At 39.8% G+C, this 25,343-nt stretch overlaps 1 protein-coding gene across 1 annotated transcript; it reads left to right on the top strand.

The window, feature by feature from the left end:
* The first annotated feature begins 705 nt into the window (after window positions 1-705).
* On the top strand, window positions 706-2,798 carry HTR1B (5-hydroxytryptamine receptor 1B). The gene has a single exon (XM_047734840.1). It carries the CDS (start codon window positions 711-713, stop codon window positions 1,878-1,880), a length of 1,170 nt encoding a protein of 389 aa, XP_047590796.1. The 5' UTR covers window positions 706-710; the 3' UTR covers window positions 1,881-2,798.
* The last annotated feature ends 22,545 nt before the right edge of the window (window positions 2,799-25,343 follow it).

Raw genomic sequence — 25,343 nt, 5'->3', positions numbered from 1 at the left:
GCAGCCCCAGCCCCCGAATCCCCCCTCTGGCGGCCCCGTCTCCGCGGGGCAGCTCGCCGGAGAGGCCAGCGCGTGAAAAGAAGGGAGCGCAGAGCTCCGGCGCGAGGCGCGGCGCAGCGCGGCTCCCAGACTTCACCCCACCCAGCTCTGGCGGCCTAAGCAGCCGCAGGAAACTGCCCCAGTCTGGGGAGGGGGGCGGGAATGCAAGACCAGGACTCCTGGCTGGCCTGCAAGCTTTGGTCTCGACAGCTAGGAAACTCCTGCGGGCCGATTCTGCAGATCGAGGAGCGCCCGGGTTAGGAGACTCAGCCCCGAGCAATTGGGGTAAGAGACCCTACCTGGCTGATGCTCCTTCCTCAAACAATACAACGCCCTCCAGCACTAGACGCCTAGGTGGGATTCCGAGTGGAGCGGGGGCTCGGCGGGCCAGTCCTTAGCAACCCCGGGCTAAGACGGGGCGTGGAGAGGAGCAGGCTGGGACGCGGCGGCAGCGCCTGGCGCACTGGAAGTGCAGAGAACGCGCTCGCCTTCCTAGGCTGCCGCGCCCTTGACCTCGAGTTTCAGCAGGAATCTGGGTGGAGGAATAATTGAGGAGCCCACGGAACTGACTAGCAACCGGGAGACAAGACTGGTCTCCGCCGTCCTGCCGCCCTTTCCTTCGTTTGCTCCATGCCCAAGAGCTGCGCTCCAGAGCCGAGGCGAGGAGAGACATGGAAGAAACCGGCACACGGTGCGCCCCGCCGCCGCCCGCGGGCTCCCAGACCGGGGTTCCTCAAGCCAATCTCTCCTCTGCTCCCCACAACTGCAGCGCCGAGGGCTACATTTACCAGGACTCCATCGCCCTGCCCTGGAAAGTACTACTGGTCATGCTGCTGGCACTCATCACCTTGGCCACCACGCTCTCTAATGCTTTTGTGATCGCCACTGTGTACCGGACCCGGAAGCTGCATACCCCAGCCAACTACCTGATCGCCTCCCTGGCGGTCACCGACCTGCTCGTATCCATCCTGGTGATGCCCATCAGCACCATGTACACGGTCACCGGCCGCTGGACGCTGGGCCAGGTGGTCTGCGACTTCTGGCTGTCGTCGGACATCACCTGTTGCACTGCTTCTATCCTGCACCTCTGTGTCATCGCCCTGGACCGCTACTGGGCCATCACGGACGCCGTGGAATACTCAGCTAAAAGGACTCCCAAGAGGGCCGCGGTCATGATCGCGCTGGTGTGGGTCTTCTCTATCTCCATCTCGCTGCCGCCCTTCTTCTGGCGTCAAGCCAAAGCCGAGGAGGAGGTGTCGGACTGCGTGGTGAACACCGACCACATCCTCTATACCGTTTACTCCACGGTGGGCGCTTTCTACTTCCCCACCCTGCTCCTCATCGCCCTCTACGGCCGCATCTATGTGGAAGCCCGCTCCCGGATTTTGAAACAGACGCCCAACAGGACCGGCAAGCGCCTGACCCGAGCCCAGCTGATAACCGACTCCCCCGGGTCCACGTCCTCGGTCACCTCCGTTAACTCGCGGGCTCCCGATGTGCCCAGCGAATCCGGGTCCCCCGTGTACGTGAACCAAGTCAAAGTGCGAGTCTCCGACGCCCTGCTAGAGAAGAAGAAACTCATGGCCGCTAGGGAGCGCAAAGCCACTAAGACCCTGGGGATCATACTGGGAGCCTTTATCGTGTGTTGGCTGCCCTTCTTCATCATCTCCCTAGTGATGCCTATTTGCAAGGATGCTTGCTGGTTCCACCTGGCCATCTTTGACTTTTTCACGTGGCTGGGCTATCTCAACTCCCTTATCAACCCCATCATCTATACCATGTCCAATGAGGACTTCAAACAAGCATTCCATAAACTGATACGCTTTAAGTGCACAGGTTGACTTGTCAGTTGCGATGAGGTAGCCTGAACGGCCTTTGGGGACCATGTTGGGTCTGGTTCCACAGGTAGGTCGCCTCTTCTTTCACTGTTACTGGGTCGAATTGAGACTCTGTCTTCTGGGCAAGGGCAGTGGATCCTGAGAAGCCAGGACAGCCCTGAGAGAAAGAGAGAGCTCTGAGAGGAGAACTGTTCGCACTAAAATTAGAGCTTCCCTGCAGGGGAAGGCTCACTTCGTCCCCTCAAACTCCAGGTCCAGCACTGACCCTGCCGCAGCCAGTCACAGGGGAGGGTTGTAACTTTTTAAAAATCAATGAAGGAAGGGGGATCCCCGCCCTGCTTTGGTATCATGGATCATGCCCTCTAGAACCCGTGGTACTTGTCTGAAGCCTGTCTGAGACAGATCTACATACAGCCTGGCAGTACTTGAACTAGACGCATAATACCCTTTGTTTTGGGGAGAACTTTGTGTTACAGCCTCATTTCAGAAGAGTTACTTTGGCACCCTTCAGTCTCCAGTTTTTGTTTATTTAAACTTGGTTGGAGAAACTTGTGGATTTGGTGCTTCAAACCTTACGTGTGGCTTGGAGGATGCAGAGAAACCTTGAAGAGTTAACAGCAAAATTCTGATGTTAAAATCTCTATTTTTATTATAATTCAAACTATATGGGGTGGGTGGGTGGGAATGGGAGATGGGGAGCATTAAACTGAAAAATCCACACCTATGATTGTTTGTTTTCTGCAGATTTGTAATTTTTTTAAATTCCTATTTAGTGATTGTCAACCCACGTTCTAACAACTCAAACAAAACATTATGTGTGCTAGTGCCAAAGTCTGCAGATTGCTTTATTTTTCTTCCTAATTTCATGTACCTGTTATTTTACACATTTAAATCCTCATAAATGAAGGATATGATGGGTGACTCAGCTCAAGCTGCTGCTATATTTCTTACTAATGCAGTCGATTAAACTGATGAGTATATACTTACTGCTCCTTAACAGGGAAGGTATTCTTATTCCTTGTCCAATTCAGTGCGATGTAAAGGAGACGGCTAAAATAGAAATGGTTCTTCTATAACTAAGGAATGGGGGGCAATAGGAGGATGTATATTTTGACTTGTAAAAAATCTTAAATGCATGAGACTTTTTTCTGATAGTCATTTACACTCCTTCCCATCTGTAATTCCTTTGTGTGCTAACATATAAAGCAACCAAGAGAACCAGCTCCTTTCTCCAAAAATCTTCAAAGTGCAGTATGAACCCCAAAAAACTATATTAAAGGAAAAATTTTTGTTTATTTTCCCTTGCTATTGAAGTTTGGGTGGGAACAAAAATTTATTAGTAAAGGACATGCAAAGACTTTATAAAAGCTCAGAGAAGCTAAACTTGAGCCTGTTTTTCCTGTAACTCATGGAACCAAACCTGACTTAACTAGGCAATCAGGGAACTGATAAGCTTTTGAACCGGGGAAATTTGTCACTGACCTGATACCTCAATGAATATAATAAAAGTAATACTTTATATTTATCTGTCTTTTCAAATTTCAAAAATACTTAGTTGTTGTCTCAAATTCACTCTGAGGACTCTTCCAACACAGGGAAAGATAACACAACAAAAGATGACAATACATTATCTAAATAAAAAGAAGTAGCCCTGAAGGATCCATCTGCACAGAAAAAAAAAAAAGAAAAAAATTCTGTATGTGGAGCATTTAATATGCCAAAGAAGATTCACACTCCATTCTTCAGAGAGCTTTCTGCAGTTTGATACCTTTTGTCTGCAGAAGCAAGTTGTCTTTGTAAAATGAATTCACTCCCTGCTTGAAGCTCCCGAGTCCAGACTGTGAGACAATAGATGTATTGAGCTGAAGTACACTGCTGCTTTCCTACTGTGCAGACCTTCACTCTGGGGGTAATGACTCCTGAAAATAGACTATTCAAAAGTTCACACATAAACTAAGTAAAAAGGGGGATTTTTGATCAACATGTACACCTGTCGCTGGAGTAAAATAAAATTTTAGGCATTAGACAATCCCTATATTTCTGTTACAGCCCCAGAGTTTTTGTATATTTTGTGACATTTCTCCTATGGAGACATCTAGCTTACTACTGATGGGAATGCACATTCAGCACGGTACTTGTTTCTGTGTTACCAGTATGTTTGTCTTTTGTCTATGCAGCTGTGTTTTCTTTGGGCCTAAGAAACAATTAAGCCAAATTCTAGGAGCTTGAGGGGGGAAAATGAAGTGAAATAAATAGCCACTTACAAATGACTTCTTTACAGGGCACCTACATGATTGTGTCCTATTAACAAAACTCGGTCAACTTAGTCACATGGGTTGTTTGCCATTTGTAGATTACCCACTTAACGGTTTTGCTTTATTATTTGGCCTCATTGACTGAATTTGGGGCATATTGTGTGAAGTAGAAGCTTGCAAACCCTTGTAGTTATAAGAGATCTAGAATCATCATCCAGCATTGCACTTGATAATGCAAAGTGTACTCATCCCAGGGGCATGTAGTTAAGGCTGTTAAGTTCCTTGTCAGTTACTGCTGCCTCTAGCATAGTTTGTTTTGTAAACTAGACATACGGCTTTTTCGCAGAACATAAAATGGGAGATGGAAATGTTAAACTTACATAGAAATGAAAATATATTTTCATTGGCTGCGATAACAACTAACATTTGCCATATTGTTTAATTGCACAGAATTTCACACAAATATATGAATGTATACTCATTAAAAAATACCAATATTGTCTTGTGTTTCTAGGAATTTTATTAGAGTTTCCTTTTTAAAAATGGACACGGCACCCATGAATGAAGGTTATGGAGTTCAACAAATTTCCTCTAGAGTAATATTCTTCACTTTTCCTCTCTATTATCTTACTTTTTATCTTCTTTAACCAGGAAATCCTGAGAGGACTATAATTCACTCAAGCGGTAAAATCTCAGATTATGTGTATTTGATGGAGTTGCTGTGACTGAAAATTGCCTTTGGTGTTCCACCTTTCAACAAATGTGTAATTAGAAATGACGTTTAGGAAACTAATGAAATAAAGTCCTTTCCGTGTTCAAAAAAGAATGGGTGGTGATTCTATTAGTATGGAAAGATTGGTTCTTTGGATTCTGTGTTGCATTTAGGACTTCAAACCTGCAAGACAGAATAATTGATGAGAAATGAGACTGTGGTGGACTGGCATGAGTACTGCCATAATTTGGGGGATTTTGTAGGAAGGGTTTGAAAGGAATGAGGCAGACCATGCTCTCACATGCTGCAAAGGAGGTAACTCAGATGCACCATCACAAGAGTTTTCTGGACCCCTCTTTTTAAGAGGGAACGTTTAGTTCCAAAGTACTTAGATTCCAAAGTACTGCCTGGTGCTTGAAAACAGAAAAAGGAAACAAAGAAGCAGGGTTAGAGGAGCCTTGGGAAAATGTGAGAGGAGGAGACTGACCTATGGAACAGCAGAGGGGTAGACACAAAAACAGCTTTGGAATCAAAGTCCTCAGTTTGAATCGCAAATAGAGTGCCTTACAGTGGTGTGGCTCTCCTCAAAGGCAGCCTACTTGGATTCATTGCATGCACCTGTGCCTGTAACGCACCTATCGAAATACCTGACACTCAGCACATGTCCTTCCTTGTTAGCCATGATTTCCTCATTGCCTCCATTGTGGTGCAAGGCTGTAGCTTAGAAAAACTGACGGCTATTGGAGGGAGGTTGGACTGGGGAGGACTAAGCTAGCCTGTATGGGAGAAACCTGGCTAGACCAGAAGTGATGGAAGTTAGGAGTCTTTTCACACTTACCCACTTAGGCTAGTGAAAAATAGCCCAAAGGCCAAAAGCGGACATGAGGGTTGGTTTGCGGTGGCCCCAATGGCCAAAAGGAAATTGCCAAATGTTTAATGTCCTATAGCATCCTCTTACTCACTTTTAAACTCTTCTTCCTCTTCTTTGTCTAGAGATTTTCCCAAGAATCCAAAGCCTCTTTACACATCTGCATCTTCCCTTAGCGTTTCATTTTCCCTTTTCGTGTTTTTCTCTTATGAAGAGAGAGCCATGAAGAGCCATGATAACCAATGATAACGTGTTGATCTAATATGTTTCTTATTTTAGCTCTGGAGGGATGATTTTTACATATATAAAAGTTGTTGATTCAAGTTAATGTGTAATTAGTGGGGGTAAAAGCTTTTAACTGGGGCATCTACTGGAGCTTTCAAAAGGGTAGAGGCTGGTAGGGAGAGTGGGTGGCAAGTGAAGCTTCTTCACCCTTCATGAAAGTCCATCCTTTAACAGTCCACCAGGGGGCAGAGTGCCGCTGAGTTGTTTCCAGGATTCAGGTGTTCACCATTGACAATCCCTAACTCCTTCTTGGATACTGCAAATGGTAATTGACTTCTCTAGACTCAGTGAAATGAAGATCCATGAGCCAAGGGATGGGGGGGGGATGGGGGGTGGGGGGGCGGGGCGGGGGGGAGCTCATCATTTATTAAAAGAGATTTTTCAGAACTGCAAATTCAGGCAGAGGATCCCTAAAATAAACCTAAAATTTTTCTTCATATATGCAAAATCAATTATTTTCTTACTCATCTCTAGGCCTGGGAAATGCTAAAATCTTGGTACTTACAACATTGTGACCTTTGATTAATGCGGCAATGGATGCATTCAGAGGTTAGAAGACAAAGAATTTATATTCAAATTAAGGAGGGCTAATTACTTAGATATATCATTTTCCACCATGATTTTTCTCACCATTGTGTTTTTCTTTCTGATATTTCATTGATTTGAGGCTGATACATCCATAGTTCAAAGGTAGAACATATGCCATTTACCATTTAAAGAGAGGACTGTTTTCTGGTGTGTGTGTGTGTGTGTGTGTGTATGTGTGTGTGTTTGCACAGAAATAAGGTATATTTCTATGTCAGTTTTTCCCAGAAGGCTGTGTAATTTGGGCATTTACTTTAAAAAGAGGCACATATCAATGTGAGTACAATTTTATGTATCACAAACATAAATTTCTGTGTCAAAGAATGGATCATATAAAATGAGAAAATAGGTTAGGTTTTATCATTGCCATTCCTCCTTAACTGTTCTCCCTAGCATTTTCATGATCCCCAGAGGAGAGTTTTCTATGTGCCATTTCACACATCTGTCAGTTAAATCTGACTTTCAAAGTCAACATCCACACTTCAGGATTATACTAGGATTTTCAGGACTCCCCAAGAGAGAGTCAATCCCTGGAGCTGGACCAGCTGACCAAGGGAAGACTTAATACTATTCCAAGTGTAGTTTGTAAAAGAAAATGCCATTTCTTTTGACTTATTAGTTCATATTTCAAAAGAGAGGAAAAATCCTTTCCAAAACTACCAACTGGAAATCTATATAACAAGAGTGGCCTTAGAATATTTCCTGTACCTAAAGTGAACAGATGGTGATATAAGGATCCATTTATGGTAAACGCTTAAAAGAATCTACACATGGCTTGCCTGAATGATGCATGAAGACATGACTCACATCCTTCCCGACTCTGTGGGAACATTCCACACATCAGCCTCTGATTGGTCATTTCATATTAGATTAACTCATTTTCAGGATAGCTCTTGCTCACAAGTGTGGAGATGGGGCTGCAGGGATAAAACAGTCCACAAAGGGTAGGTTACTTGGTCCAGCTGCTGGGTTCCGGGGTACTTTTGCAAACACATCTGATAGTCTCTTCTAAGCTCATTTGCTAACCTAGTTTGTGATTGTGTCTGTAAACCTGCATCACTGCTGTCATTTATCAATCTATCCTTATTTCATTGAATAATCTCAACAGGTCCAGCATTAGACGGATCTGATTTTGTGGGGAAGCACTTTTTTTGGCCCTTCACCTCTCCACCACAGTCTTGCCTGGGTGTAAGGTCCTTGAGTCCTCTTTTCCCCCGCCCCTCAGGGGCTTTCCCACAGAGCCTAGATTGTTGGGGTAATCAATCACATAGTGGGAAGTTTGGCATGAAGATCACTCCCATGAAGAACCCCAACATGTTGGTAGGTTTCAAGTGCAAGAGCAAATCTTTGACATCAGAAAGACCTGAGTTTAAATCTGTGTTTTGCAACCATGAGCAAGTTTCTCCATAAATGGAATAGTACACACCTTTTTATTTGCCTAAAAATTAAATGGAATAATACAACTCTTTTCAACACTGGCTGCACATTGGATTCATCAGGGGAACTTTGAAAAAATCTTTGCTCAGACCCTGCCTCAGACTAATTAAATTATATTATTTGGAGTAAGGTCTGAAATTCTTCTTTTAAAAATTCTCTTCGGCTAGTTGTAATGTTTGGCTAGGGTGAGATCCACCAAGAATATGTATATAAGGCTTTTAGAACAATCTTGGCACACAGAGTTTCTGTGGGTGTGAAGGGGGCCCCTGAATGAAATGGCAAGTCAAGTGGATTTGGTTTTTCAGAGTGGTACTTCTCAGAATTTGATGGACGTGTGAATCACCTACGGAGCTGGTTAAAATGCAGATTCTGATTCAGTAGGTCTAGGTGGGGCCTGAGATTCTGCATTCCTGACAGGCTCCCAGGAGAGCCCGGCGATGCGGTTCCATGACCAACACTGAGGAAAAAGGATCTACAGGAAAACACAGCTTAGTTATAAAGCATCAGTCATGTCCTAAGATTACAGACGTAAAAAACAACCCAAACAAAAGCAACATAAAACTTCTAGATAAGAAAATATGCTTTTTAATGTACACTAGGTAGTGTTTTCCTGGCTTGTTTACATGATATTCCTGTCTCAGCTTCAGCAGCTGTTAAATGTCTCTGCTTACATGCTTTCCCCCAGATGCCTCAGATCCTCAGTTTACCCTAAAACAAACAGCTTACTTCTGGATCTGAATCAGCAAAGCATGACTCTTAGGCTCAGTCCTTTTTTGTTTTTTTTCTCACATCACTTCCAAATAAGGACTTTGTCTTTTGTAAGAGAAAAGAAAAAGAATTAATTAAAAATACAAAATAGATGCTAAAACAACACATGAAACAAAGAAATAACTATTATCAACACATGGCAAGTGGCACAATTTCTTCAGTAATCCTTTTCACTTAGGAAACCCACTTGGATTGTAAACATACACATTTATATATTACATGGGTTTTATCTTTTGTAAACACGGTAACTATTTAATCAAAGGCAAAAAGACGTGTGCTTTCTGTCTGTTATACTTCATTCTTACTGTATTTTAGAAACTTAATATCCTAGAGCAGCCTTTTGAGTTCAGGGAAAGCCCCTCCTCACTTTTTATTCCCCAAATATTTCCTAAGGTTTATTTTTTCTTCTTTAGTGAAAGTAATTTATTATTGATGAAAAATGTTTGTCAATTTCTTGGCACCCACTCATCTAACTGAAGAAACTGTTGAGCGTCCTAAGCCTGGGTTGCGAGTAAGAATCAAATGACCAGGGCGCCTGGGTGTCTCAGTCATTAAGCGTCTGCCTTTGGCTCAGGTCATGATCCCAGGATTCTGGGATCAAGTCCAGCCATCGGGCTCCCTGCTGGGCAGCAACCCTGCTTCTTCCTCTCCCACTCCCCCTACTTATGTTCCCTGTCCCTCTCTGTCAAATAAATAAATAAATAATCTTGAAAAAAAAAAAAAGAAAAAAGAATCAAATGACCCTCCTTCAGGAAGGATCTTATCCTTTAGTTTTTTAACTTGAGTTAAATCCGTGTGTGTGTCATGTCCAGGAACATTGATATTCTACATTACAAAACATAGTTTAAAGTCTTTCATCTCTTTCGTGTACGGTTATGATGCTTACAGTTGTACTCCAGCAAAGACACATGGCTGGGAATTTGCTTCATTTTTAAAAGGGGCAGAAGTTGAGGAGGGAGCTGACTGGAGTTACTGAGCACTTGGTGCCACAGACGTTAAATAGCAGCCTCCTGCATTAGTCCTTGTAAGGCTATCCTGATGTAAGATAGTATTGCTTTTTTATTATTGTGCTATCATCATCATCATCATCATCATCGTTGTTGTGGTCGTCGTTGTCTTTATAAACAAAGTACTACAACAATTTCTTTCACTTCTGTGATTTAGAGAATTATGGCAACGGCCCCAGGTGAATAATCTGTATTCAGACTTGGAAAGGAAACTGCATTATTAGGTCCGTTTCACTTAATCTTTGAGAATCGCGTTTTCTAAATGCTAATCAGAAGCATTAAACTATAATAGAAGTTAGGGATTTTTTTTTTTTTTATAAGTACAACATTCTATCAAGGGGAAACAGATTTCCTTCTTGGTCTGCTCCCAAATTCCTGTCTCTCCATGTCTGACGACAACCTTGACTGGCCGGGGCACATACCATGCCCACTTGTCTCTTCCAAGGGAATTGCTATGCATTAAAATGTACATTTAAGCTGCTGGATAGGGCAGTATTAAATATAGATGCTTCTGCTCTGATGAGTAATGTGTGACAGGAGGTATTACCCGTTTATGGGAAGTTACTGAGAGTTATGTGTGTCAAAAACTTGGTACTTGGGACATTATGCCTATTTTTACATGGAGTCAAATTTCTGAGTGAAAAGTAAATTCACGAAAGCAACAGGGTGTTTTCAAATATTCAGTTTGCCTTAACATCGTATAGATAAAACTTCTAAATTAATGCTTCTTATTTCTGTCTTACAATTGTGTTTTGCATTAGCCCCACCCCTGTTTGTCATCAACTTTACATTATTTCTCTCTCCCCTCTTATCTCCTCAAAAGATCCTAAAACACTGCCACAAACAACAAAACCAATAAATCCTCAAGACATCAACTTATCGGTATACACAAAACTGGTTTAAAGCCAGAACACTGAGATTATATATAAAGGAAAGATTTGTTTTCCTTAAGGAGCAAATATTATAATAGTGAGTGTGCAAGGCTGAGGAATCACCTCTGTTCTGGATTAAAAAAAAAAAAAACAAATAAATTGGAGAAAATTCTGCTCAAAATACTTTTTTCCCTGTTCCTTTGGTTATCATCACCCATGTTTTAAAGATTTTACATATTTATTTTAGAAAAAGAGAGTGAGTGCGAGCAGTGGAGAGGGGCAGAGGGAGAGAATCTTCAAGCAGATTCCCCATGGAATGGGGAGGACCCCTCCCCCACCTCTCTTTCCCCCACTCCTCAAGCCTGGTTCCCAGGGCTTGGGGCTCAGTCCCAGGTCTTTGAGATCATGACATGAACCAAAATCAAGAGTCAGATGCTTAACCGACTGAGCTACCCAGACACCCCAGTTATCATCCATTTTTAGTTGAAACAAAGAACACATGACATAGAAACTTAAGTAAACTTGGAATTAGAAATAGAATCAGACCCAGGCAAACCTTGGTTCCAGTTCCAGATTAGCCACTTGCCAGTTGTGTGACCTTCACCTCAAGAGCATCACTTTTCTCATCTATTAATGTGGGGAAAATAGTGTCTTAGTCACAGACTCTGAGGATTGAACAAGCTACTTATTGTGTGCAGTGCTTAGTTCAGAAAGTGATTAAACATCGTAGGTGTTTACTGGATGCTGGTTTCCTTTTGTTCAGACAAAATGAGCCAGGTGTTTATCCAAAGATTTTGGAATTTTGAATCAACAGAATTGTTTAAAATCCTATTTTCCCCCTTATTATTAGTATGCAATTTAGGAGAAACTATTTAATCACTGTAAATGTCAGTTTTTTTATCTCTAAAATGGGGCTAAGATGATCTATCTTGAAAAGGATTTAAGAGGATTTCCTTTTGTAAGTGTAATCACCCGAGACAGTTCTCAGAGCAATGCGATTGCTTAGTAGAACTTAGTTTTCCTCTTTCAACTTCCTTTCCCATCTTTAGGAGCTAAGGCCTGATGTCACATGCTATGCTTCTGTGTTGGTAAACCTTATTTTTCGTTGAAAGTGAGATCTGTCCAAATTCGTGATTTGTAACCAGTTTTATTGATACCATCTGGGAATTGCTTATATGCTGTGACTCAAGAGATGCTAAAAAATTAGCCTGTTCTTGCCTGATGTTTATTAATTAAAAATTCATTTCTTTTAATTATTTTAAAATTAAAAAAATACTTTTTGAAGTCTTAGCACATTCCAGTTATCATGACCCATTTACACCTTAATGTGAATTAGTTTGTGGGAACTAAAGATTGAGTCCAGAATATTAAATATTAATGATTAATATATATGAGAATATTAAAATATATACCTTTTAAAAATTTCTTATTCCGAAGTCTTTTTTTAATAATTAAAAAAATTTTTTATAAACATATAATGTATTATTAGCCCCAGGGGTACAGGTCTGTGAATCGCCAGTTTTACACACTTCACAGCACTCACCCTAGCACATACCCTCCCCAATGTCTATAACCCAACCACCCTCTCCCTACCCCCCTCTCCCCCCAGCAACCCTCAGTTTGTTTTGTGAGATTCAGAGTCTCTTATAGTTTGTCTCCCTCCTGATCCCATCTTCTTTCATTTATTCTTTTCCTAACCCCCAAACCTCCATGTTGCATCTCCACTTCCACATATCAGGGAGATCATATGATAGTTGTCTTTCTCCGATTGACTTATTTCGTTAAGCATAATACCCCCTAGTTCCATCCACGTCATCGCAAATGGCAAGATTCATTTCTTTTGATGGCTGCATACTATTCCATTGTATATATATACCACATCTTCTTTATCCATTCATCTGTTGATGGACATCTAGGTTCTTTCCATAGTTTGGCTATTGTGGACATTGCTGCTATAAACATTCGGGTGCACGTGCCCACTACGCTTGTATCTTTAGGGTAAATACCCAGTAGTACAATTGCTGGGTCATAGGGTAGCTCTATTTTCAACTTTTTGAGGAACCTCCATGCTGTTTTCCAGAGTTGTTGCACCATAAAATATATACTTTCATTTCAAAGATTTTATTTGTTTCATTTGAGACAGAGAATGTGCATGAGTGGGGGGAGGGGCAGAGGGAGAAGCAGAGTCCCTGCTGAGCAATCCCAGGTTCTTGGGATCATGACCTGAGCCGATGGCAGATGCTTAACCTTAACCCTAACCTACTGAGCCACATGCGCACCCCCAGAACATTAAGATAATGTGACTTTTGAATATTAGGGAATAAGAAAGAACTGATTTTTTTTTTTTTTTTTAAATTTGGTAGACAGAGATCACAAGTAGTCAGGCAGGCAGAGAGAGAGGAAGGGAAGCAGGCTCCCTGCTGAGCAGAGAGCCCAATGTGGGGCTCGATCCCAGGACCCTGGGATCATGAACTGAGCCAAGGCAGAGGCTTTAACCCACTGAGCCACCCAGGCGCCCCGAGAAAGAACTGATTTTGAGCCCTAACCTATTTTTAGAGTAGCTTGTTATAAATGGTCATGTGAAGGCCCTGGGGGAAAAGTGAAATTTAAGGGATTATTGAAAACAAAGCTAGGCTCCTATATAGCTGACTTAGATAACAGCATGCTTGGATTTTATACTATCTGTTTCTGTAAGATTTTAAATTTTTTCAGATATCATGAGTATTCAAGTTTGCAGTGAGAAAACTTAATTTGGGATAGTAAGTAAGTCACTATTCTCTGCTGGAAAATAGAACAGAACACATACAAGCTATCCTGCTTGGCTTTTTAATGATCTCTATGGTTTTCTCCAAGTTAAAGGTGGCTGGCCAGGGTGTACTTCTAAGAGGGAAAACTCTGGCTGACGTGTGGCAGTCTGCTTGCCTGGCCTTATTCAGATGCAGCCCCAAGTACCACAAATGTATACTAAGTAGTTCTTTGCCCACAATAACCCAAACCGCTGTCCAGAGGCAATGAAATAATTTTAAAGGTCACTTAGTCTGCATTTAATCAAGTCTGTTTTCATTTTTGACTGCTTGTGTTACTCAGTGGTATTCATAAAACACAGATATTTGCTATAGCAACTGCCACAGGCTAACACTGCCGGGCAGATGGACTGGTCAGATTATTTTCATTCCACAAACGAGATCCCCCTGACTTTATGAAATGGTGCCTGTGACCTATTTTAGATCAAAAGTAGATCAAAAATAAGGGTTAAAACACTGCATTATTGGATATTTTTATTATTTATTTTAGGTAAAACTGTTGTTGCCCTCAAAGGACAACAATAAATATATTGTGTAATTATAAAACTAAAGAACACCAAGATGATAATCTATTCCAAAGCCAAAAAAAAAAAGACTTTTTTTTTTAAATTTGTATTAAAATGGATGCTTCTCTACATTTTTTCTTCTTTCTCTTTATACCCAATTTTAGAGGTGATGAACCTTTTCTTATAGAAGATATTTGAGGAACTTATCAGAGTCAAGCAGGGTTTTTGAATTTTGGCTCTGTTGACATTTCAGCCAGAGAGTTTTTTATGGTGGGGGAGCTGTCCTGTGCACTGTTCACTAGCATCCCTGGTATCTATTTGCTAGATAGACAGAACCTCACCTCCTTGCCAGGCAACCAAAAATATATTGAGACATAGACAAGGGTCCCTTGATGGGAACTGGGATACACAGTCAAATTAAAAATCTTAACAGAAAATCTATTTAGGAATCTGAATTAGGTCTCTTGCCACCATTTTGATGAGACTTCAAATAATTACCACATATCTTGTTTATATAATCAAACAACTGCCTTAGCTCTACTTAATATACAAGTTCTTAACAGGGGGTCCCTGAATCTCCAGAAAGTCCATAGTGGAATTCAGGGCACCTGTGGATCCCATAAAATTATCTATTTTTGTATCTATTTGTGTATTTTCCCTGGACAAAAGGTTTTTAAAAATTTAATAAAATATACATAACATAAAATTTACCATTTTAACTATTTTTAAGTGTAATGGACAAGAGTTTTTATAGATTCTTTATGAGGTACTTGGTCCCCCAAAAGTTAAAAATCATTATTAACGAAGAGCAAGATGATACAAGCTTATTTTAAAATGTGGTTGAATGCCCAAACCCCTCCTCATCCTCATCCCACATTTCTTGCCATCATCTCTGAGATTTTTCATTCTTTTCTTTTCTTTTTTTATTGAGATATAATTGACATATAACATTGTACTAGTTTTAGGTGAAATAAGTCAGAGAAAAACAAATGCCATATGATCTCACTTATATTAAGTGGGATAACATTTTTAAAAATTTTTTCAAAGATTTTGTATATTTATTTGAGAGAGAGAGCAAGCACGCAAGTAGGGGGGAGGGGGAGAGGTCGAGGGAGAAGCAGGCTCCCTGATGAGCGGGGAGTCCGACATGGGGCTTGACCCCAGGACCCTGGGATCATGACCTGAGCTGAAGGCAGACGCTTAACAGACTGAGCCACCCAGGCACCCGTAGTGGAATAAAAAAAAAAAAAAAAGAAAGAAACCTAAACCCATAGATACAGAGAACAGATTGGCATTTGCTACAGGTGGGCAGGGGTTAGGAGTGGGTGGTAGGGAGATGGGTAAAACTAGGTTTAAAAGGTAGAAGCTTCCAGTTATAAGATAAGTCAGTCCTGGGGAGGTAATGCACAGCATAGTGATTATCACTAATAATAGTGACCGTGTATTTGAAAGTTGATAGGGAAGAAGATTTTATAATATCTCATCAGGAGTTTTCTTTGATTTCTGCAGATGAAAATATTTGGTCATCTTTAGTCTGTCTTTGCCGTCTGCCTACCACCTACCATGTGGATGGTGATGCTCAGAATTTAGGAATGGGGACTGGGTTTTCAGGAGGGCTCAGCAGTATCTTAGGTGAGTATAATGGCAAACTTCATTCCTCAGAGGTCTTAGAGTTACTCATCCTTCCATTCCAGGGCCTGACACAGTGCCTTGCACTTTGTAGGATCTCCTTAAATGCTCAGGAAATGAGGGGTGTGAATGAATGAACAAAGGAATGTGTGACCTTTCATGATGCTGCTCAGTCAAATATTTTTCACTCACGTGGTTTCCTAAATGTCTTTTAGTTAAAAGAACACAAGTGAAAGAAAAATGTGTTATCTTTTTTTTTTTGAAAAATGTGTTATCTTAAAAGAGAAGCTACCTATCTGTTCTTAATAAGGTGCTGTGAATTGCTGAGTCACCAAAAATGACTAAGTGATATTACTTACTCAAGAAGAAAAATGCACTAATACATTCTAGGAAGACTTTCAATAGCATAGGTCATAGTCAAGGGTCATGGTACTTAAGAGCCAAACACCTCTCAGTTAACACTAGAAAGCAAACGTAAATGGACAGACTCATTTTCTAAGCTTTCCGTACAATTATAGTCTCATTGTCATTAAATGATTTAAAAAGAAATTTTCATACATTGGTCTCTCATGAGATCACATTTTTCTTCTAGAAATGCCTATCGTACTTCTGTACAGGGTGATGAGGATAGTGTTTTGTTTTTGTTTTTGTTTTTAAGGGATGAAAAAACAATTAACTAAATGAGTGTGTATGGAGGTGAGTGTAAAGCAGTCAGGAAGGATGCTGGCACAGTCATTGGCCTGAGGTGGGCAGGCAGTGCTTCCCAGATGGAAGGCTTGTTCTGCCTTTGGCTGTCTGTGCTTCCCACTGAGTCCCTGACACTCAGTGGGATTTGTGATGAGGAAGAAACTGGTGGGAATTCCAGATACAGTCTCATATGTGGGTGGTTCATAGGTGCAGGGTAGATAGGAAAATCCTCTAGGCATTAAGATCTTACTCTGGCCCAAAAGATGGTGGTTTCTGATCCCGATGTAATGAAACCCTTACATCCCTTATCCTGATGTAATGAAACCCTTACATCCTTTCAGATTTGGGCGACAAATGCAACTACCCCCAAGTGTCTTGCTTCTTTGCAAAATAAGGAATGTTTCAACTGGAATACAAAAGGAAGGAGCACCTGGGTGGCTCCAGTTGGCTGGGCGGTTGGACGGTTGGGCAGAGGACTCTTGGCTTCAGCCCTGGTCCTGATTTCCTGGATAATGAGATGTAGCTCTGCAGGGCCTCCTCCCACTCAGTGCTCAGCCAAGTGTCTGCTTGAAGATTCTCTCCCTCTACCCATCCCCCAACTTGCACGTGCATGTGAGCAAGGGTGCTCCAGAATGCAAAAGGATTTTTGTTAGTCACACTTATGTCAACCAAGGCCAAACCTCCATGTAAGGTTAGCTTAATCTTTTTCAAACAGATTAGGCATCAGTACAACAATAACAACAACAACAGATTTTGATGGCCTGAATAATTAATTTAGATTTGTGGTTTGCATTGATTGGATTCACTGGATAAGTGCACATTTCCCTTCTTATTTCTGCTTCTGTGGACCCATAGCATTAAGTCTGAACAAATGCTAAATGATGGGAAATTTCTGTTTATTGTATAATTCAATAGTCCAGCATTAGAGCTGCTTATTAGGTGATTGTAAGATGCAAAGAAAAGGAAAATTACAATTTTCTCGTGCTGACTGGTACAAACAATGGAATCAATTAGTGTTGGCTCTTAATTATACAGAAGTATAATGTTGCCATGCAAGTATCAAACTGGAGATTTTTTTAGGGGAAACAATAGACAAAGAAAAAAAGGAGAAAGATTGTGACAGAAGATTACATTTATTGTGACAGGTTTTATCGCTCCAATATCAAGTTAGTTTCTTGGGGCTGAGTGGAGAGGAGAGGCAAGTCCGGGGAAGGAAAGGGAAGGACCAATAAGAGAAACAGTGCAGTGGGAACAGTAATATTTCTGATCATTTATCATTGACACTCCCAAATGAGTATTTGAGAATTAAATTATCTTGTCATTTCCCTAAGGATTGAGGTCATGAGTAATGGAAGAAGATACCAAACTCACACCCACTTCTCTGGAAAATCAACCTGCTATCTGAACAAGGAAATGTGTATCATGACTGGTTGTAATTAAATACAGGATTGCTTCATTACTTCTGAAGCTCCCTGTCAAGTATATTGGATCTCACTGAAAACATCAGATGATAACGTTGCCTGGAGTCTCAGGTTTTGAATGCAGCTCTGTATAAAGAATCTGCATGGCTTTTCTACTACACAGGTACTCTGATAAAAAAATTTATTTGCTAAACAGTAGATTTATTTTTGTACCAGGAGGTATTCTTCTTTTGGAATTATGGATCCATAGAAATCTCAAATCCTCCGTTCCAAGACAAATGCCAGCATTTACTCCCTCCTTAGTGGAGCACTATGCTGACGGCTTTCTATGCATTATCTCATTGAACTTTCTCAACAACAGTTAGGTAGTATTCCTATGCTCATTGACAGCTCCATTTCCAGCAATACCTCTCCATGTACCTGATGCCCAGACGTGTTAAATGTCCTTGTCCTTGGAACACAACATGTCATTCACCAGCCCCATATATATGCCACTCTCTCTGTTGCTATTAGACCTGGAAATGACTGCTCATCTCTCAAGATACAGCTCAAACTCAACTCTTCTGCTTGGTCCTCCCGGGCAGATCTGCTTACAGATTCCCTTTCCTCTTATTACTTGTAAAACTTATAAAAGTTGGGGCCCCTGGGTGGCTCAGTCAGTTAAGTGTCCCTGCACCTCGGGTCATGATCACAGGATGCTGGGATTGAGCCCCAAGTCAGGCTCTCCGATCATTGGGAAACCTGCTTCTCTCTCTCCCTTTGCAATCTCTCTCACTCTTGCTCTCTCAGAAAAATAAATAAAAACTTAAAAAAGAAAAAAAAAACTTATGAAAGCCTCTAATTACATTATATTATAATTACATTCATATGCCTGTATCTTTAAGTAATTTAACTCTAACGCTGTGGACTATCATTTATTCCTCTTTGTATCTACATGGTCTTAGCAGAGGGTCTGACCAATAAAAGATACTCAGTAAATGCTCACTGAATTGTTAAATTGTTAAATGGTTGCTGTTAATTTTATAGATTTATTAATACCTTTACTTTAACGTCTAAGGTTATCCTCAGGAGTGTCAAATTTTTTTTTGTTTCCATATTATTCCTGATTATGAGTATGCCTTAAATATGTTTGTGTATTTCTGAAAAAGGAAAGGCTTTTGCTTCTGCACATGAAGGAGGAATTATATCATATAACAAGCTAATAAAAAACACATGCTCTTTTTAGATGGAAAGTTAGCTTTCACTATTGTGAAAAGTGAAAACACTTTTGTGAAAACACTATTGTGAAAACACTTTTGTGAAAACACTATTGTGAAAACCCTATTTATCTGATGAAAATTTCCAGATTTAAAGTAACTCACATTATTTTAAAATAAGAGGCTTGGAGAGGGAGAAGCAGACCCCCCACTGAGCAGGGAGCCTGATGTGGGTCTTCATCCTAGGACCCTGGTATCGTGACCTGAGCCAAAGGCAGATGCTTAACTGGCTGAGCCACCCAGGTGTCCCAGAATATTTAAGATTCTAAAACTAGGGGCGCCTGGGTGCTCAGCGGGCTAAAGCCTCTGCCTTCGGCTCAGGTCATGATCCCAGGGTCCTGGGATCGAGCCCCACATCGGGCTCTCTGCTCAGCAGGGAGCCTGCTTCCTCTCTCTCTCTCTCTCTCTCTCTCTCTCTGCCTGCCTCTCTGCCTACTTGTAATCTCTGTCTGTCAAATAAATAAATAAAATCTTAAAAAAAAAAAGATTCTAAAACTATGGTTTATTATTTAATCTTCCCATCACATATCCAACCTTATTAGTTTAACAAATTGAGACTTTAACATTTTAAGAAATAGAGATTATATCCTTACAATGTTTCCTATAAATATAAAGTAAAAATCTAACATTGTATTACTTCTGGTATTGTCTAATTTTTATGTCTTCAGCCTATATAAACTTTATAATCTCTTTCCAAAAAATAAAAATAAAATAAAATATGATTTACTGGAAAAAGCATGGGATTTAGAACTCAGGCATGGGTTTTAGTCATTTACTTTCCTACCGACTAGACTGGTAACACTGGGGACTCAACAATTTTTAGTCTCCTTTTCCTTACAGAATCATTGTGAGGTTTGAATAGAAGGACTTCCTGAGTCACAGTTTTTTATCAGTGGGTATGTAGGAGTGAGTCAAACCCTTTGGATCCTTGCCCTCATGTAGCTGACATTCCTGAGGGGGACTGATGATAACCAAATAAATATAAAATAGGCAGTGGTGATATGTGCTGTGAAGAAACCGGGGTAGTTCACAGCCATGTGCCCTTTATTGGAGTGTCAAGGAAGCTCTCTTGGTAAGGGGCCACTTGAGCAGAAACCCAAGAAAGCAAGGGAATAGATTAAACTGATACGTGGAAGAGTCCTGGGGCCACAAGGTCAGCTATTATCATTCTCAGAATAATTGCTTTGAATGTCCTGAAACTTGGAAGTCCTGTTAGTAACAACAATGGTCTCAATGGAAACAAAGCTGCTACAAAGAGAGACCCACTCCCAGAATGGGGGAGGGAGGGATGTACCCACTTCAGAGCTGCCTTCCTTCAGACCCTTGGGCTCACTGGGTTGCTTCCATGGAAAATTCAAGACATTTGACTTCAGTCGAATTGCTAACACATTTATGCGTTCCCATGTGTACTTTTACAAAATCATTAATTTAGAGCTCTTAAATTTGCTTTCAATGTTACTTAAAGCCAGTGACTCTCTCTTGTAAATATTGGCTAAACTGATCACTGCTTTTGTAAATATACTGAAAGAAACAAGGAGAGGAGTAAATGTACAGGCAACTAATGCTGAAATGAACTTTAATACATAAAGTTTAGATGCATAGAGAAAGGGCTCTTTAACTTTGCAGAATATTGCAGTTTTGAATGTGGATAACCTCAGAGCAGCTTTCATACTTCATTGGCCCAAGTTACTAACTCTCCCTTTTCTCTGTTCTAGCAGATAAACAAAAAAACAGAGATTTCCATCATAGCAACACTATGCACACAGACATTTACTGATTTCCATTGGTTCCAAGGTGGCTGGCATTTTACTTTTAGGTGCTGTGTTAATAAACTGTGGTTAAGTGTTGCCTGTGCATTTTTTTTTTTTTTATTACTCTTGACTGTTTTAAAAAATTCTTTTGAGTTTCAGCATATGCATTTTCCTTGTCTTTGTTTTCTTTTTGGGGGAGAAATGTACAAATAACGCAATGCAAGTCTATTTCTAAGAAACACTAAAGCATGGAAAGGCACATTCTATTCCAATTTGTGGAGGTTTTAAAAAGAATCCCTTTGTTATTTTCTCTTTTTAAATTCCAAGAGAACAATGCTCTGCATATGCTGAAGCGGCAGGAGGGCAGCCCCCAAAAGTGAGAGATTCATCTGGTACCTGGGTTAAATGGGTGTGAGCTGGGGCTGTGTTTTCTGAGCATCATTTCCAAGACCAGTGCTACCCAGTGGTCAAGTTTCCTTAAGTCCCCAGAAAATAAGAAACATAACAATGACGAAGTAAAGTTTTCATAAAGTAGCAGTAACGAAATTTGAACACTTGACCTAAATCTAAGGTTATGTCATTTTAGTTTTTTGGGTGTTAAATGTTCTTTTATGAATGATAGAGATAGTGCCTGATCATTACAATTATTTTTATGCTGTAACAATGATTTGATTTTAAAATAAGAAATGTATTAATATGGCTCAAAATATTTTAAAAATGGGATGCCTGGGTGGCTCAGTCTGTTAAGTGTCTGCCTTCAGCTCGGGTCATGATCTTGGAGTCCTGGGATTGAGCCCCACATCTGGCTCCCTGCTCAGTGCGGTGTCTGCTTCTCCATCTGCCTGCTCCGCCCCCTGCTTCTGCGCTCTCTCCCTCTCTCTCTGACAAATAAAGAAATAAAACCTTTAAAAAATATATTTAAAAAATGACCTTCCTTTCTATACCTGTCTTCTGTTTGCTACAGTTGCTCCTACCTGCACCCGTTATTGCCTGCCACTCTAAATGGCAATTATCCTTTTGCAATTCCTTCGCGCATACGTAAGCAAAAGCAAATGTATGCTTGTCTCTCCTATCCTCTTCTCACAAAACAATAGTATATTATACACATAGTTCTGCACATCGTTTTTTTTTTAACTTTTGTTTTGAAATAGTTATAAATGCACAAAAACTGGTTAACAAGTGGTATCAGGAAGACCTGCTCCCTTCCCTCAGTTTTCTTGATGGTAACCTGTTGCATAGGAACACTACAATATCAAAATCAGGAGATAGGCACTGCTACGATCTACAGAACATATCCGTATTTTACCAGTTCTACATGTCTCTATATAAAACTAGTGAAATCTGGCAACCATTAATCTGTTCTTTCTAAAATTTTCTTACTTAAAAAAATGTTGTGTGTGTGTATGTGTGTGTGTATGTGTTTATATAACATGTTATGTAAAAAATACATATATATATGAAATCATATATTAGGTACCTTTTGAGATTTGCTTTTTCATTCAGCATAATCCCCTTCAGATCCATCCAAGTTGTTGTATGTGCTAATCATTAGTCCCTTTTGATTGTTGAATAGTATTCCATAATAAAGATATATCAAGGTTTGTTTGACCATTAAACTATCAAAGGACTTTTGAGTTATTTCCATGTGTTTGGTTATTACAGATAAAACTGCTATAAGCATTCGTGTACAGAGTTTAGTGTTGACATAAGTTTTAATTCCTCTGGGATAGTACCTAGGAGTAAAATTGCTGGGTCATAAGGCATATGTATATTGAGGTTTGAGAGAAGCAGCCAAACTGTTTTCTGGAATGACCGGCCCATTCTTCATGCTCACTACAATCTATGTGTGTCAACATTTGGTGATACCACTCTGCCTTTGAGCTATGTTAATAGATGTGTCCTAATATCTCATTGTGGTTTTAATTTTAATTTCCCTAATGGCTAATGACTTTAAGATGTGATTACTTGACATTTGTATGTTATTTTTGGTGAAATATCTGTTCATTTCTTTTAACCACTTAAAATTTGGATTTTTTTATTGTTAAATATTGAGAATTCTTTACACGTTCTAGATGGAAGGAATTTGTCTGATAAGTAGCTTGCAAATACTTTTCCCAATCTATAGCTGGTCTTTTAAATTTCTTCATATGGGTTTTCACAGTAAACATTTTTTTAATTTTAACTAAGTCTAATTTATCATTTTTTTCTTTCATGGATTGTATTTTTGGTGTCAAGTTTAAAAATTCTTCTCTTCTTATGGCCTGAACATTTCTTCTGATTATTCTAAAAGTTTCATAGTTCTATGTTTTATATTTAAGTCTCTGACTGAATTTGAGTTAATTTTTTCTTGAAGTATGGCTTTTAGGTTGAGGTTCAATTTTTTGCCTTCGGATGTCCAAGCATCATTTGTTGAAAAGGCTATCCTTTGGGCTGCCTGGGGGGCCAGGTCAGTTGAATGTGGGACTCTTGATTTCAGCTCAGGTTGTGATCTCAGGGTCTTGAGATCAAGCTATGCTTTGGACTCCATGCTTAGCATGGAGTCTGCTTGAGATTCTCTCCCTCTCCTTTTGCCCCTCCTGCTTGTGTGCTATACAGAAAAAAATAAACAAATAAACAAACAAATCTTAAAAAAGAAAAGAAAAGGCTATAGCCTTTTTTCCTCTGTTGAATCACTTGTGTGCCTTTATAAAAAATCAGCTGGCTATAATTTTATTGGGTGAATCTGATTTCTGTACTCTGTTCATTGATATATGTGTGGACCTGACAATACTGTAGCTTGAATACTACTGTATCTTTCTAGTAAGCCTTGAATACTGCATATTTTATAGTAAGTATTGAATATTATAGCTTTATACTGAGATTTAGTATAGGTATAGTAATATCCCCTATTTTATTCCTCTCTACCAAAATAGTTTTGGCTATTCTAGGTCATACACTGCTGGCAGATGTCCATAAACGCTTTAGAATAAGCTTGTCTGTCTACAAATAACTTTGCAATTTCAATAAGAATTGTGTTAAATCTATGGATCAATATGGGGAGAATTTCATCTTTTCTATGTTGACTCTCCAATCCATTAACACGGTATATCCGTGTATTTATTTAGACATTCTTATCTTTCCATCATCAGCATTTTATAATCTATAGCATTTGGAGTCTGTACATATTTTGTTAGATCTGTACCTAAGTATGTTATTTTTTTTTGGAGGGACTATTGCATATACTTCTTTTTTCTCTTAATAATACAACATGAGAAACTTAATGTAGTTTATAGAGAGATTCCTTATTTCTTTTTACAACTTCATAATATGACATTATGGATAAATACCACACTTTAATTAGGTAATAGTCTACAGATGGATACTTAGATTATTTCTGATTTAGGTACTTAGATTATTTCTGATTTGTTGCTATTATAATTTAAAAATAATGAGATATATATTTGTGGTACAGTGATGTGTATCTCCATGATACATACCCAGAAGTAAGATTATTGGATCAAAAGTATTTGATTTGGATTTTTGATACAATTTTGAATGTTGCCCTCCCCAGAGTTTGTACTCCCACCAATGAAGTATGATGGCAACTGTTTCCCCACAGCCTCACCAAAAGAGTTTGATGTCAGACTTTCTGATAGCCTCATATGGGGCCATTTTAATTGCATTTATCTTAAGATAGGTAAATTTAAGCAAGTTTTAATTTTTTTTAGGGGCTATTTGTATTTGTTTATTTGCTTTAGGCTGGTATGGAGAAGAATTGCTCTTTCATGATTTTTTACCTATTTTCCTATTGGGTTGTTGGGATTTTTCTTGGTTATTTATAGACATCTCACTGTATATTAGGGAGTTTAACCCTTTGTGTCGGGGTTGTCAATATATTTTCATTGTGTCATTTGTTTTCCACTTTGTTTACAATGCCTTATGACATGCTATAACAACATCACAGTGAATAGTCTTGTACTTACAACATTTCTTAGATGTGAGCCACATCTGTAAGGTAAATTTCCAGCAGTGAAACTGCAGGGTCAGAATGTATATATGTCTGTGACAATGTTCTCAAGACATAACCATTATAATAAAGTTGCTTTCCTCAAGATTATTTTGTAATTTAATACAATGTCAACCAAATCTCAACAGGCTTCTTTTTTAACTGGATGGGTTAAAGTTAATATGGCAAAACAAACAAAATGGAATAGCTTGAAAAGTCCTCCAAAGTAAAAACAGTCTGAGGAGACTCTACTACCAGATCTAAAGACATAGTGAAAGTCCTGGATAATTATAAAAGCATGATGCTGGCAGATGAACAGACAGAACAAGGAAGTGGAATAGAAAGTCCACTCATACATCCAGCTACATATAGGAATTCAGTGTATGACATAGCTTGAATCCTATGTTAGTAAAGAGAACATGGAGTTAGCTACATTAAGGTACCATTTTTTTGCTTCTGAGTTTAGCAACCTTCAAAAGTGTTATAGCACATTCGGTAAGGTTGCAGGAAAATCGGGGCTCATACACTGCTGGCAGGTGTCTAGGGGGCAACAATATCTATGAGAGGCTATTTGGCAATATCTTTTCTTGCTTGGTGGTATTTGGCAAGGATTGCATTTTGTTTTAGTGATTGTCTTT

This window comes from Lutra lutra, chromosome 6, assembly GCF_902655055.1.
Source record: "Lutra lutra chromosome 6, mLutLut1.2, whole genome shotgun sequence".
Lineage (NCBI taxonomy): Eukaryota > Metazoa > Chordata > Mammalia > Carnivora > Mustelidae > Lutra > Lutra lutra.
This window is presented reverse-complemented; position numbering and strand designations above follow the sequence as displayed.

Bases quoted from the DNA above. Each gene is read 5' to 3' on its own strand.
- HTR1B (XM_047734840.1), top strand. From the start codon at position 711: ATGGAAGAAACCGGCACACGGTGCGCCCCGCCGCCGCCCGCGGGCTCC.